Below are 16,640 nucleotides of genomic sequence, written 5' to 3'. Positions count from 1 at the left end.
TGGCAAGTTCAAAGGAAGAGAGATGAGCTTCAAAATATTCAACTTTCAAACTTATGTGCTTCTCCTGTTGGAAGTTTCATTAAAGATGAATTGGAGGCAGGAAGGGAGCTTCATTCCCTTGAACAGGCGGAGCTACTATTCTATAAACAGAAGGCTAAAGTTGATTGGATCAGAGATGGTGACCAAGGCACCCGTTTCTTTAACTCAATAGTGGCTAACAAAAGAACTTGCACTACCATTCATGCTCTGTATAACCAGGATACTTTAAGGGTGCTCGAGTGTTCGGCAGGGGGACCCCCTTTCACCATACATCTTTGTGCTGGCGATGAAAGTCTTATCCAAACTTTTGAATTTGGCCGCTGCTAAGGGTATCTTTAACTACCATCCTAAGTGCAAAAAAATTGGGTTTACCCACCTTTTCTTTGCGGACGATTTACTTATCTTTTGCAAAGGATCTATGGACTCTATTATTGGGGTGCAACCTATCCTGGATGTTTTTTACACTATGTCAGGCCTAAGGCTTAATGCTAGTAAGTGTGAACTATTTCCTGCTGGAATTTCTGCCCAGCAATGTGTTTCCATCAGGAATATTACTGGCTTTAAATTGGGTAGTCTCCCGGTGAGATACTTGGGTGTGCCACTGGTGTCAAGGAAATTAACTGTGAAGGACTGCCGAAGTCTCATTGATAAGATCAAAGCTAAACTGAATATTTGGGCAACAAACACCTCAGCTTTGCTGGTAGGTTGCAACTGATCTATGCTATTTTATTCAGCATGGCTAATTTTTGGTGTCGACAATTAATTCTTCCAAAAGAGATTATTAGAACTATCGAGCAGCTCTATTCTAGGTTCTTTTGGAAGGGGTCTGACTCGTCTGCGAGGGGTGCCCGTGTTTGTTGGAGGAAAGTCTGTTTGTTGAAGTCTGAGGGAGGCTTGGGTGTGCAAGATATAGGCGGTTGGAACAAGGCCTGTATTGTGCTACTAGTCAGGAAATTGTTGGCCAATGAAGGTTCTCTTTGGGTGGCTTGGCTGCGTGCCTATGTGATTAGAGACAGTGATTTCTGGCAGTTGGATATCCCCAATAATGTTAGCTGGAGCTTCAAACGCCTCTTGAAAGCTAGGCCATCTATTATTCATCTTCTGGCTGATCCAGCTCCTGACCTTAGTGCGAGACGTATCTGGGATAACATGCGTATTAAGGAAGCAAAGGTCCCTTGGCAACATCTTGTCTGGTTTTCGAGGCGTATTCCCAAGCAGAGCATTATTGTTTGGATGGCCATTTTAAATAGACTCCCTACTCGGATTAGACTTCAAAGGCTCGGTCTTAGTATTGATGATATTAATTGTTTGTTGTGTGGTCGTGAGGCAGAATCTAGGGAGCACTTATTTTTTGAATGTAGCTTTGCTAAGAGTTTGTGGAGGTCTATTCTTATTTTGTGTGGGTTGTTTCGTGTGGTTAGTAATTGGGATGGTGAACTCGCTTCGGCGATCCATTGTCTTAAGGGAAAATCGCTCATTGTGAAAGTTCTTAAGCTCGCTTGGACCAGTCACATTTACTGTACCTGGAAGGAAAGAAACAACAGATTATTTGGGAGCAACTTTAGGTCAGTGGAAGCAGTTTTACAGGATATTAAGGAGACAGTTCGCATCCGGTTTGCTGGCAAGCCTATTAACAGAGCCGATTCAAGGAATGCCACTCTCTGTGCAAGCTGGGGCATCTCTTAGCTGTGCTTCTTTTCTGGTTTCCTGTTTGTTAAGCTTAGTTCTGCATTTCTTAGCTAGTTCCTTTCCTGTTTTCCTGTTGCGTTAATTACTGGTTATCCTACGATCTATTGATTTATGTATGCTGTAATTTGTAGCAGGTCTCCTGCTTTCTTGGGTAATGAAATGGAATTATCCAAAATCATTAAAGATAAATATGAAAACAATAAATTTAGTTTAAAAATATTGAAATCTTAATCAATTATAATTAAATTATTAGATTTATTTTAGTAATTTAAGTGTTATTATATTCTCAATTGACCTAGACGTAAGTTTACTTATCCGTTTTTATTTTTTATCATTAACTATAATATATATATATATATAATATAATATTTAGGAATCAATTATAATTATATCTATATCTATAATTATAATTGATTCATAAATATTATATTTAGCTTATTGGTTAAGGTTTTCTTGGTTACTAATTCATTTTGAGTTCAAATCCAATGAAACCAATTGGGACATGTGTGAGAATTAGCATATTTATTATCTCAATAACAAACATAAGAATTAGCTCAGTGGTTAAGACATGTGTAGGTTACCCTTGGGACCCAAGTTGAATTCTCTTAGGTGTCAAAACTCAACTTTATTTATTTTTACTTCAATTCAAATGGTAACACGTGTCATATTTTGATTGAATTAAAAATTTATTAAATTAATTAAAGTGTATTATACAAAATGTGATATATGTCATAATTTGATTGGAGAAATAAATTTATTAAAATAAATTGAAATTATGACCTAATTAAAAATTATAAATTAAAGTTAATCTAAGCGATCAAATTGATTAATTCTAAAATCCAAGGGATTTAATTTATAAATTTAATACATTACTAGAATAAAATATTTTAAAGTTAATGCTCAAATTAAGGCATTAAAAAAATTAAAAATAGAATCAAGATCAAATTGCGTTAAATGAAAATCTAAGAAAACAAATCATATATAAGTAGTAACAAAAATAGAAGAAAACAAAGCATGGTTTAAGCACCGTGAATACATTAACTTTACAAAGACCTACATCATAATTATACAAATTTTATTAACTGTCACGTAAACCCTTTCATTAAATATTAACGATAAATGACTATATTTAAACTATTTAAATAATTCAGTGATCATATTGATACAAATTTGAAAATAGTGGTCATTTTGGACCATACACCATAGTTGATTGGTCATTTATGTAGTTTACCCTTAATTCATACTAACCTCACCTAACTCATATGTTTTATTTATAAAACGTAATGTATTTTGGTGGAAGCATTAAGGTTACAATGGCCATTTGCAAGAAAACAGTGCAATTTAAATCAGTCTCATTTTGAAAATTAGTGAAGTTAAAAGGGGTTTGTGTGTGTGTGTGTGTGTGAAAGCATTATGATAGCTGCAGTAGCAACCCCAAATCCACCCGAAGCTACAGGAAAAGGAATAATATAAATTAACTCCAAAAAGCACTAATAATAGAAGTTTTTGGGATTGCAGGTATCTTTCCCTTTCTTTCTTTTTATTTTTTTAATCTTTAATTTCTATAAATAAATATATATAATTTCTTATATTGCTAAAATTAAGAGGTTCTGTTTGTTTTTCTTCTATTGTTATCCACATAGATTCCCCTTTTTCTACAACTGTAATAAGTTTTCTTCTTTTGGCCTTAAATGTTTTTTTTTTCGGTTTAGTGCTATAACAGGTTAATACTTTCATTTCCTGGGTAGCTTTTAAAACTTGAAGAGAAGCTGGTCAGACAAAGTACCTACGAATCTTGTCTTGTTCTCAAGTGTTTTCTAGGCAGTTGTTGGACTCAACAAGATGTCTCAAACCAACTGGGAAGCTGATAAAATGCAAGTCTCCTTCCCCCTTCTTATTAAAGTTAACTGTTTTTGGGTTTCAATTTTTTTTGAAGTCTTTAATGTGGCTTTGAAGTTCTCCATTTTTTGCTTTATTTGAGTTCTGTGTATGTAAGTTTTTCAGGGTTTTGGCTTGTTCTTATTTTAAAGTATTTTGAGATTTCAAGTTTAGTTCTTTGAAGCTGCTCATTTTAGGGTTTTTTTTTTGTTCTGGAACTTCAAGCTAGTGTTTTTCAGTTTTGCATTTCTTTAAATAATAAATTTGGTTTAGGGTTTTGTTATTTAATGTGATGCCCTTTTTGAAAAGACTGTTGCATCAAAAATTAAAATTTTTCTTGGCGTGCTTTGTTTCTCATTTCTTTTGACAATATCATGTTAAATTCCTGAATTGTTTAGAGCTGCTGTTTATCAGATTTTCATTGTTTTAAGGCTTACATTTCTACTACGGTTTTGGTTTTCTTTGCTTATTGAGCTAATAGTTATGCTCGTAAATTCTGATTTCTTGTTCTCATTAGCTATACCGTATGACCATGTATTTTCTCAATAACAGGTTAGATGTGTATATACATGATTATTTAGTAAAGAGGGATTTAAAGGCTTCAGCTCAGGCTTTTCAAGCTGAAGGGAAAGTATCATCGGATCCTGTGGGTAAGTAACTAAGTGGATTCCAGAATTATGTTAAAGCCGAAGAAGATCTATCCTTATCTATTATGTTGTCTCTTCTCACCCTAAGTATCTGTTTTGCCTTAAAAAACTTAATATTTTCATTGATGCTGGTGCTCCTTCCGAACCTGGAATCCAGCTATTGATGCACCTGGAGGTTTTCTATTTGAATGGTGGTCTGTATTCTGGGACATATTCATTGCCAGGACTAATGAGAAGCACTCAGAGGTTGCTGCATCATATATTGAGGTTGGCTGCCTTTGATTTTAGTAGGAAACTACATTGAACGTTCTTACAATTCATATCAGTGTGCTTCGAGTGGTCATGTGTTTAAAATTATTCGTGGAAATTGGATTCTTCTCCTAAAGGCATATTGCATAATGGTAGCCATAGGGCGTTTGTTGGTTTCTTTGTCACAGAACTTGCTAACTAAGGGCCTTTTTGTCATGAAAGAAAGGAAGCAATAAAAGGCAGGAGAAGTGTTTCCCTGTTGAATTTGGTTAAAAATATTATTATTTAAGTTCATAGTGTAGATTGTGAAATCTTCAAGTCTCCCGAATGATTTCTTCTTAAATATGTGATGTTTATGGTGTATTAATATTGCAGACTCAGCTGATTAAAGCACGAGAGCAGCAGCAGCAACAGCAGCAACCTCAGCAGCCTCAACATCAACAGCAGCAACAACTGCAGATGCAACAGCTTTTATTGCAGAGGCATGCCCAGCAACAACAACAACAACAGCAGCAACAACAGCAACAGCAGCAACCCCAGCAGCGAAGGGATGGGTCTCATCTCCTAAATGGAAATACAAATGGACTTGTTGGAAATGATTCTCTCATACGTCAGCCTGCTGGAACTGCGAATGCCATGGCGACTAAGATGTATGAAGAAAGACTAAAAGTGCCACTTCAAAGGGATCCTTTGGATGATGCAGCTATGAAGGTTGGTGGATTGTTTTGATTTCTCAGAAATATTTTCTCCTTTTAGTTGTTAATATTGTAGGAACTCCTTACAGGAAACGTACGGAGACAACGCTGGCCAGCTCTTGGATCCAAATCATGCCTCGATATTGAAGCCTGCAGCAGCGGCCGGACAGTCTTCCGGGTGATTTGTTTTATTTCCTTTTTCATCGAAAATAACCTCTCAGATTATTTAAGGTTTGTTCACACAGTTATTTTCAGCGATTAACTTATTTTTCATCATTTAAATTCCAGGCAAGTTTTGCACAGTACAGCTGGTGGTATGTCTCCACAAGTTCAAGCTCGGAGTAAGCAATTGCAAGGAACAACACCGGTAGGTCACCTTAAATTGTTTTCTCTCATGTTGCCTCTCTGATCATGTTCTGAATTTTCATCTGGAAGCAGGATATTAAGAGCGAGATAAATCCGATATTGAAGCATATAGCCAATGGTCCTGATGGATCTTTAATAGGAATTCCAGGAAAGTCTCTTTCTCAGGTTATTCTGTTTAAATTGCATCTTTCTTTTGAAAATGGCAAACTGATGATAGTATTAACTCAACTACGGTGCCTTGTCCTTGTGATATGCTCGGTTCATATAACTTAGGAATTTGGAAATTAGATAAATGTGATTTCATGTTTTTCAGGGTCAAATCAAGGTGGTAATAATTTAACTTTGAAAGGATGGCCATTAACAGTAAGTTTTGATTTGCTCTAGTTACCTAGTTTTATAAAAAATAATGTAAGTTTTATTTTTCACCTAGTGTTTCCTTTGGATTGTTTTCATTTGATCTGTTTTTAGGGACTGGACCAATTGCGCACTGGGTTACTTCAGCAGCAAAAGTCTTTTATACAGACGCCTCAGCCTTTTCATCAACTTCAGATGCTGACACCACAGCATCAGCAGCAACTCATACTTGCTCAGCAGAATCTGACATCACCTTCTGGCAGTGATGATAATAGAAGATTGAGAATGCTATTGAATAATAATGGGACCATGGGCCTTAGGAAGGATGGCCTTTCTAATTCCGTTGGTGATGTTGTTCCAAATGTATCATCTTTGCAGGCAGGCAGTCCACTCATGCCTCGGGGAGATACTGATATGCTAATGAAGGTATTATTGTCCCTATAAAGTGTGCTTTTACCTTGATTTTATTGCTTGGCATTTTGTTGCCACGAGTTCTATACTCCTCCCATTTCTAAGATATTTCATTTTCCTTGTAGTTTTTTTTTTGATAGGAATTTTCCTTGTAGTTAAAATTAGCACAATTGCATCTGCAGCAGCAGCAGAACAACAATTCACAGCAGCATGACTTTCGAATCAACAGTCACAAAATTCTAATCCAAGCTTACATCAGCAAGATAAAGTTGGTGGAGGTGGAAGTGTCACTGTGGATGGGAGCATGTCCAACTCATTTCGAGGGAATGATCAGGTCTGCCTGTTTCTATTTATCCATAGTTCGTCTTACGAAAAGCTTTTCTGTCTGAGGGTTTTGTCTGCTTCCATGTGGCACACTTGTGATGTTTGACTTTGTGTGTGGTCAGTATGGGCAGGGTAGATATTTGTAACGTCCCTGTTCCCAACATTTATTGCTAATAGACTAACTCAGGTTTTGAACTTCCCCTTAGATCTCCTTCCCTATCCTCCCATACCATTTTTGTTAAAGAAATTTGATTAACCCATAAGGGGTGCATGTGGCTCTCCCTGAGATTATAGTAGAGTAGCTCCAAAAACATTAATGTTGTTCTGCCTTTTTCCCCTTATAGTACTTATCTCATGGAAATATTTCTTGAATTGCCAATATTTGTGGTGCTATCTGATGTTTAGTTCAAAACCTGTTTATTTCCTTGGGTTGCAATTATAAGCTATATTTTCAGGGACCTGTATGTGGAAAGTAATATAAAGTTGTTATTTGAGCTCTGATTCTTAGCTTGAAAGCATACATGAGTAGGTTCCAAACATAATTTCCTTAATTCATTTGAAGGTTTCAAAAAACCAGAATGGGAGAAAGAGAAAACAGCCGGTGTCGTCTTCAGGCCCTGCAAATAGCTCAGGGACAGCAAACACAGCTGGACCCTCCCCTAGTTCAGCACCTTCTACACCATCAACACACGCTCCTGGAGATGTGATTTCAATTCCCACTCTTCCTCATAGCGGGAGTTCTTCCAAGCCTATGATGATGTTTGGCGCTGATGGTGCCGGCACACTTGCATCACCTTCGAATCAGTTGGTGAGTATTAATTATTTTCCAATGTTTGTGGAGGAACTAAAAATTCCTTGCAAAATTTCTCATTGGAACTCCATTTTGGCAGTGGGGTGATAAAGATCTTGAATTGCAGGCTGAAATGGATCGGTTTGTGGAGGATGGGGCTCTTGATGATAACGTTGAGTCTTTTTTATCCCATGATGATACAGATCCTAGGGATGCTGTTGGCCGATGTATGGATTTAACTAAAGGTGTATAAATATTACTTGTATGGTTGTTATGATTTGATAGTCTGCTGTTGCAGTGAATCTAATGTAGCCTCTTTTGTGGGACGTTGTAGTTTCACTCTGTTGGCATATTTTATGTCCTTGTTGTTCTTGGATACAGTGAATATGATACTGTCCTAATTCTTTTTCCGAATGGCTATGACAATTAATACATCCTTGTTTGAGACCAAGTATATTTAAGCATAGATCTGTATATCTCATTAAACTTTTGTACATTGTAGTCTTATTCTGAATGTTGGTTATTGCGACTATTTCATAATTTTGCTGTATTCTTTATATATCCAAATGCTAACTGAATTTTGCCGAAAGAAACCGTGCAATTGTGTGGGCGCATTCATCTATCCTTATTTCTAATTTTTAGGGATACACTTTCATCTTGTATTCTATTATTGCATTACTACATAATGCACGTGGATTGTTTTGACGCATAATATTTTTTACAGTGTACCAAATTTGAATTTGACTTCAGGTTTCACATTTATGGAACTAAATTCCGTTCGAGCAAGCAGTAGCAAAGTTACTTGCTGTCATTTCTCATCAGATGGAAAGTTGCTTGCTACTGGTGGCCATGATAAAAAGGTTAGTCCTAAGAGAGGAGCTTAGCTTTTTTTCATACCTTTTGTGTTGGTAAGAAGTATATATATATATATATATTTTGCAACACAGGCTGTATTATGGTACACGGACACTTTGAAGCCAAAGTCTACGCTTGAAGAACATTCATGTTTGATCACTGATGTTCGTTTCAGACCAAGCATATCACGCCTTGCAACATCTTCATTTGACAAAACTGTCAGAGTTTGGGATGCTGACAGTGTTAGTGAACTTTCTTCTTTCTTTTACTTGTTATTTTGGTTTTTGAGCTAGTTATGTCTTCTTGTATGTCCATTTAAAACCCCTTAATGTTCTCATTTAAAGCATTCTGTGCATGTTCATGCTATTTCATTCTGAGTTTTCTTTCTTCTCGGTTTTCATTTAATTTTCCTTGAAAATTTCTGCAGCCTGGTTATTCGCTTCGTACATTTATAGGACATTCAGGTAACGTTATGTCACTTGACTTCCATCCAACTAAAGATGATCTTATCTGCTCTTGTGATGGTGACGGTGAAATACGATATTGGAGTATCAACAATGGAGCTGTGCAAGAGCTTTCAAGGTATGATCTTTGCATCATATTTTCTTGCAAATCAAATGTATCAAATTCTGGCCTCTCGTTGGTCTGTCACGGCGTTTTCTTTGTGTGGATCAGGGTGGTACGGCACCTGGGACAGCTCAATTGAGATTTCAACCTCGCCTCGGAAAATATCTTGCTGCAGCTGCTGAGAATGTTGTATCTATACTGGACACGGAGACTCAAACTTGCTGACACTCGTTACAGGTTAATGTAGTCAACATGGATTGTAAATTATGTAATAGAAATTTATTTTGTACGTAGATATATGAATCGAGATTGTATTTTCTGCATTTTACTCTGTTGCAGCATGACCGACTTCCTTTGTCTTTCAATTTGTAATAGCAGGGACATACTAAATTGATCCATTCTGTATGCTGGGACCCTTCAGGTGAGCTTCTAGCATCTGTTAGCGAGGACTCGGTCCGAGTTTGGTCCTTTGGGTCGGGCAGTGAAGGGGAATGTGTTCATGAATTAAGCTGTAATGGCAACAAGTTTCACTCCTGTGTTTTCCATCCTACATTTCAATCATTGCTCGCTATTGGTTGTTTCCAGGCAAGTAATCTTTTATACTCTTTAGTTGTTTACCTCGCAATTTTCATCATGACATGTCTTGTTTCCATGTCGGGTTCAGTCTTTGGAGCCATGGAACATGTCGGAGAATAAGACCGTGGCTTTGTCGGCTCATGAAGGACTCGTAGCTGCATTGGCTGTATCCCCGTGATGAGGCTGGTTTCGTCCGCAAGTCATGACAAATTTGTTAAACTGTGGAAGTGATACAACTGCTAGCCAGATATCCCAACACGTTCGATAATGACTCTTAGCTTATGGTTGTTTTGGTTGCCCGATGTGTCGGTTTTTGTGGTTTGCCCCGGCTCCCTTTAACCGTTAGTAACTGACCTTGTTGTCTGCACGTTTTGTACCTCGTATCTTTAACTTGAACATTCTTGTTGTTCATTCACCTCCGCTTTTCGTTTTTGTTGGTACGGATTTAAATCCTCGTCTTTTTTTGTAGATCGGAGATGCCCATTCAGGAATTCGGTAAGACTTGAAGATTTGAAGCCATGGATGGAAACATCTTCCATGGTTTTTGCGGAATCTTGTTAATGAAATCAATGCATGCATGTATTGACGTCCAAGTTGAGACCTAACACAAGTGAACATGGCAATATGAAATAAATTTACAGATTTTGAATTCATAATATTATCATTAATGTGACACAATTATAAAATAAACAAAATAAGAACATACCAATATGATATAAATATACAGTTTCGAGACGTTTTTATTAAACAAAATTAAAAACAAACCAATGTGGTTGGTTGAAGTGGTAATGGGTTGAAGTGGTAAGTAGTATTATATTATTCTAAGTAGGTTTTGAATTTGAGTCTGTGTATGTAGAAAATATTTATCGGGAGACTCACCTATTCATATGTGTGACGTGGGTTAATCCGAATTAATCATGATAAAACTTTAGAATGGGGAGAATTTTTTCAAGTGAAACTTTAAAATTAAAATCAGAAGAGCAACAAAAAAAAAATTGAAAACATAATAGTATGGTGTAAAATTTGGACTATGTAGAATACAAATTTTTATTTATTTCAAACTTAACATATAGTAATACGATACAAAACAACATAGATTTTGAGACGAGAACTCAACTCACTGTTTTATAACATAATTTAAAGTTGTAATTGGGTTTTCCCGTCTATGCACCGCCATTCATTTTAATTGGAAATCGGAGGAGAGAGAGAAGCGAATGCGTGAATCTGTTTGGTGGATTCGATGTGTTTTGCTTGCTCGGAAAAGGCAAAGAGGATGAACTCCATGAAGTCAAAGTCTTTGAAAAGTTGAGGATGTTGTTCGTCCACGAGCTCTCTGGGTGTACTGACTATGGTACCCTCAGCTGGAACTGCAAAGCATGCCATAGAAAATCGGTCTTTGTTTCCGCTCATCATCACTCTGTGATTCACCGCTTTTATTCTCCCATTACTCCATGCCTTCAAATTTTCATTTTCCACACACCGTTAATAATATAAATTTGGATATCGCAACTAGAGATATGATATTAATAGTAGTACATATACATACCATGAGCGGATCTCCGACCACAAAGAAGAAGGAGCCGGGCGATGAAGACAGCTTGACCCATCGGCCGTCGTCGAGCTCAATTTCGAGGCCTGAAACAAGATCATTGCAGATGATAGTGCTGACTGGTTTATCAGTATGAGAATGGAATGCTTTCTCGTAAACACGAGATGGAGGGGCCTTGTATTTCATCATCCGCAGCAGCATGTCGTAGTTACTCACCACCGACTCCCATTTCTCCCCTAATCCATAGCTATCTATTATCATTAACCATATCGTACGGGTCAGCTCCTTCATCTGATTCACTATGGTGTGCACATTTTCACTGTGATAAATTAAACATTAAAACATTTGATTAATGATTTGTCAGATTTCGAATAACAAATTAAGGTGAAGAAGAAGGAAGTGTATTAATTACCAAAAGCGGGGGTGACCGTCAGGCCACATAAGCTGAGCAAAGTTTTTAACACCCTCATAGTTGGAGGCACCTACAATTCCGTACCCTTCATACAGAGACTCATCAGTGCATGGTCCAATGAAGCCATGGAAAGGCTCGGGGTTAACGTTTCTCTGTTTATTTTCCAATGGGACTTCCTCAACCAGTTGTTTGAGTAACCCGAACGTATCATCTCGGAGCTTCTGCGATATGTTTTTATACACCACCTGGAAACAACCGTAAGTCTCGAGAGCCTCCCGAACCCTCTCGCACAGTTGGTTCCACCCTTCGGTTCCTCTCTCTAAATCCGACGATCCGGTTCCGAACTCGATGACAGGGATCTGAAACTCAGCATTGGCTCCCATGTTAATTTTGTTTTGCTCGAACTAGACGGTTTTCTTAAGACTATTGAGCTTGTGAATCAGCTTGGTTTGGCTTAACGAAGGGATTTACATGTATTTATAGCATGGGGTATTTATTTATAAAAATATTTATTAATTTGATTGATTTGATTTTTTTATTTAATATTCAACTTGATCAAATGCGCCCCGAATCAGATTTCCACAATTAGCAGTAAGACAACAAATGCAAAACCGTTTTCAAACCCAATTATATATTTTTAGTTGACTGGAAGTTATTTTTTCAAATATTCTTTATCCCAATTATAATATGTTGTATAATGTTGACATAACAAAGAAAAATAAAGATAGCAGACATTAACCAAAATCATGACGGTTGATATTTATAAATTCAATTCATCCCATGTTTAGTAAGATGATTAATATCGTAAGTGTTAGGGTGTTATGATAAAACTCTTTATATTTTAATGAAATTTTTATTGTTACGGCACTTAAGTTTCCATAAATTACGATGCCACGATTCAATTTTGTACATGTAACGTACAACTTTGCCCGCTGTCCATGTTTGGAGTTTGTTTAGAGCTACAATTAGTGGATTTTATATAATTTTTCAATCACGTAAAATTCGTGAAAAATTTATGTTACAAGAGTAAAATTTTATTTATAAAAAAATTAAATTTATAAGAATTCAAAAAAATGATTTTGATATTTCTAATTGAGCTAGATTATTTTAAACCCGATACTTATAAGAATGTTAATTTTATATACTTTAAAAATTATAAAATTTATGTAATAAATATTAGAGAAAATAACCTCAGTGACCAAAAATCTCATATAATATACGATTTTAACTAACTTTTTCCGGATTTGCCAAAATGACCAACAAAATCGCAATGCGATCGCTAATTCGCAACGCGATCTCCATTATCGCAAATTCGCATTGCATTTTCGCAATGCGATAGTTGAAAATCGCGTTGCGATGGTCTACAGTATCGTTGCAATTTTCCCAATTCGCAATGCGAATAAGTAAATCGCAATGCGAATAAGTAAATCGCAACGCGAATTGGGAAAATCGCAATGCGATACTGACTATCGCAATGCGATAATAAAAAATCGCAACGAGATACTTACTTTCGCAACGCGATACTGACTTTCGCAACGCGATAATACATAATCGCAATGCGATTTTCAAAGCGCCATTAGTATCCTGGCCAAGTATTTTATTTTTAAATTCCAAACATGAATATTAATATATTGGAACACTGAACTGTCCACAGTATATCCCGTAATCGCAACTCATAACCTAAAACCTAAAATCACAACTCAGTCCCATCTCCATCTCTCACTCTCTCACCCATCTCCGACGAAATCCGTCCCCATCTCCGGCGAAATCCGTCTATCTAAATCTCTCAGAGCCACCCTCACAATCAGAAATGGAAAATCAACCAAATCAACCAACGAGGGTTAGTTTTTTTTAATTATTTTCTTTTTGAAATTTTTGCATTATTATTAGGTTTTTCATATTGAAATTGATGATAAGTTTACTGGTAATTTCAATAATAGATTAACCATTTCACTTAGATTGCTTATTAAATCAACCAAGAATCGCAACGCGAGATGCAAATCGCAACGCGATTTTAGTTTCGCGTTGCGATTCTCTCGTTGCGATAGTCATTTTCGTGTTGCGATTTTCATTTTCAGAAACTATTCTTCTTCTGCAAATTGAAACTTGAATGAATTGCATTACTTCAACCAAAAAACAAAGATAAATACGAAATTCACAGTGTTGCATATTTAAGTTTGAAGAATAAACTACTACTATTTATGTTTATTATTGTTTTTGGTATATCTTCACAGTGTAGTTTTTGGTATATCTAATTTAGTATGTTTATTGTTTTTGTAGAACTTTTATTCGGCTCAATTGATCTTGAGAAATAAAGTCAGCCTGGCCAAAACAATTGCGTCGAAGCTTTCACCTGCATAAAGAAAAATGTTTGAGGATACATGCTTCGGGCCATGGCTGAAAGTACAACATCCCGGTGGAGATGCGATGTTGACACACCTGTTTCTTCAAACCATGACTAGAGATCTACCAGAGACTATACAACGTCGTGATGAAGAGATATGGTTTGATTTTCCACCGGCGTATACGTGTTTTGGGCGGGAGGAGTTTTGCTTAATCACCGGTCTACGCTTCGGACACGATGATGTAGGTCGGTACACTAGACACATTACCCGCCCATCATGGCTATCCCGGGTTTTTCCTGAGCTGGAGAGGCCGAGTCTACACGTAGAAGACCTGACAAGATTTTTGAATAATAAAGATGGTTTTACTCGGATGGATGACGTCGACGTTGTCCGAGTATGCCTTCTAATCTTTTGCATGCCGGCTTTTTAGGCAGAGAGGCCAGACAACCTATTCCAAATGATCTAATCAAATTGGTAGAAGACCTAAATGTGTGGAACCTGTTTCCGTGGGGCTCGTATTTATGGAAAGCTACATGAAATAAGTTATCGTCTGCCTTGGATGATCGAAAAAGTTTGCATGGCGATGGTTCCAAATACACTTTGGCAGGCTTTATTTGGGCCTTTAAGGTAAAATTTTTTATATAATGTTTCCAAAATTATAAGTAATTATTTAACAATTACTAATGTTTGTTATTATATTGTTTGTAGATTTGGATATTTGAGGCCTTTCCCGCCATGAAGACATATGCAATAAAAACTTCAAATAATATTCCCAGGGCTATTTCCTGGAATAGGAAACGAACCTTGCAATGGGAAGATTTACTATGGTATACGACAATAAATAATGTAAGTTAACATAAATACTACCATATGTTTATAAACAAGTTATTACTAGTACACATTTAACTTTTCTAGTCAATTTATTATTCAATTTGACCTAACGTTCAATCAGATACAATTAACAGTAAGACAACAAATGAGAAACCTTGTTACATCATTTTCAATCCAATTATACATGTCTGTTTTTATTCAAGATGGAGATTTGACTGGAAGTTAATTTTTCAAATATTCTTTATACAATTACAATATGCTGTATAATGTTGACATAGCAAAGCAAAAACATAGGATAAAAGACATTAACCAAAATCATGACGGTTGATATTTATAAATTCAATTCATTACTGAGATGATAAATATTAATATAAAAATGTTGGGTATATATATTTTAAAAAAAAGTTAATTGAATTTTAAACATAATACTATTTTAAAAAGGCTTAATACAAAAATAGGTGCTCAAACTATGCCTTGAAAAATGTTTTAGTCTCAAAAGAATTTTTTGCTAAAAATATATGACTAATATTTCTAACGTTATATTTTTAAGTGCACGGATGTTAACCGCCGTTAAAAATCTCTATTAAATCACACGTGTCACTTTCTGATAATTTTGAGAATTTATTTAAAAATAAAAAATAAAAATACTTTTTATTTAAAAAAAACTCAAACATCACTTGTGCTCCCTCTCCTCTCCCTCTCTTGCCTTTCTCCTTTTCCCTTTCATAATAGTCGGCCAACCAGTGGTGACTGCCACCGTAATCAGCACCGATGTCGACTCCGAATCGAACTCCATTAGTCTTTCATCGTGATATGCCACTGTTTGTCGTAGAGAAGCTTTTAAAGGTTCGTCGAATTTTAAGTCATCGTCGTCATTCTTCGTCGATTTCAGTCGATTCCGATGTCCATAAGCCACATCGCCGCCACTATTTAAACAACCATGCAATTTCAACCGTTTGGCAATGATGATGATGGCCAGAGATAGTCGGCGACCGTTGGTAATGGACTTGAAATGAGAAATTTTAGTGTTTTAATTTTTTTTATAATTTCAGTAAAGTTTTGGCTTTTATAAATGAATTAAGTTTTTTAATTTTATTTCTTTTTTAAAATATTAATATTTTTATTATTAAAAAATTAAAAATATATAACGATAGACACCTAAAAATATAATTGAGAAAATGTTACACACTTAGTTTTAGCAACAAAAAAAAATTTAGCCGCCAAAACGTTTTTCGAAACATAGTTTGAATACTTATTTTTGTATTAAACATTTTAAAAATAAATAGAAAATTAATTAAATTTTAAAAATAAAACTTTAAAAAAGTAATCATAAATTCTAAATATAAATAATAAAAATAGACATAAAATATATAAAAAGTAATTTTTATTTTTATGTAATAAATATGGTGACATTAACCAAGAAAAACGAGGGGACGTGCACTGGTCAAAGTAAATTTTTAACGGCATTTAGCGTTACTATAAAATTAAGACGGTAGATTCAATATATATATATATATATTACAAATTTGGTCGTTGGTCATTTTTAGTTGTCCTTCCCGTTTATAAGATTTTATTTTGATTATTTCGAATAGACTCGAATTATATATTTGGTTTTAATGGATGAATCTTTTAATAAATTTTTTTTTATATACCTAAAGACTCAAATTCTAAATTTATTTATGTGATATTATGTTATTTACCACTTGAGCTAATCTCGTTAATTTATTCATCTTTAATGTAAATTTATAGTTATAATTTGTGGATTTTATATAACGTCGCACTTCGCCCACTGTTATATAAATATGAGTGAATTTTATATAATTGAAATAACAATTTTGTTATAAGTTGAAAGGTAAAATTATCATGGCATAATAATAAAATACCTCCTACGCTTGTATAAATAATTAATTTGTCCATTATTTTTTTAGAGTATTTTAGCCCTTAAAATTTTTATTTTGGACCAAAATGTCTCTGGATAGATAGAAATCGTTAGATGACTAACAGTCAACGTTTCTTATTAATGTGGTAGGTCAACGTGTAATGTCACATAATAAAAATATTTT

General features: G+C 35.3%; 1 protein-coding gene and 1 pseudogene across 1 annotated transcript; one reads left to right on the top strand and one right to left on the bottom strand.

Moving 5' to 3' along the window:
* Positions 1–3,137: 3,137 nt before the first annotated feature.
* On the top strand, positions 3,138–10,065 carry LOC120166354 (annotated as a pseudogene).
* A 541-nt stretch (positions 10,066–10,606) lies between these two features.
* On the bottom strand, positions 10,607–11,837 carry LOC120166346 (probable 2-oxoglutarate-dependent dioxygenase AOP1). Its single transcript, XM_039175618.1, has 3 exons — positions 11,402–11,837; positions 10,987–11,308; positions 10,607–10,895 (listed from the first exon to the last, which is right to left on the bottom strand). The coding sequence occupies exons 1-3, from the start codon at positions 11,782–11,784 to the stop codon at positions 10,623–10,625; spliced, it is 978 nt and encodes a 325-aa protein (XP_039031549.1). The 5' UTR covers positions 11,785–11,837; the 3' UTR covers positions 10,607–10,622.
* Positions 11,838–16,640: the final 4,803 nt, after the last annotated feature.

Source organism: Hibiscus syriacus, unplaced genomic scaffold, assembly GCF_006381635.1.
Source record: "Hibiscus syriacus cultivar Baekdansim isolate YM2019G1 unplaced genomic scaffold, ASM638163v2 tig00111635_pilon, whole genome shotgun sequence".
Taxonomy (NCBI): domain Eukaryota; kingdom Viridiplantae; phylum Streptophyta; class Magnoliopsida; order Malvales; family Malvaceae; genus Hibiscus; species Hibiscus syriacus.
The sequence above is the reverse complement of the archived record's forward strand: the minus strand, read 5'-3'. Positions and strand labels throughout refer to the sequence as shown.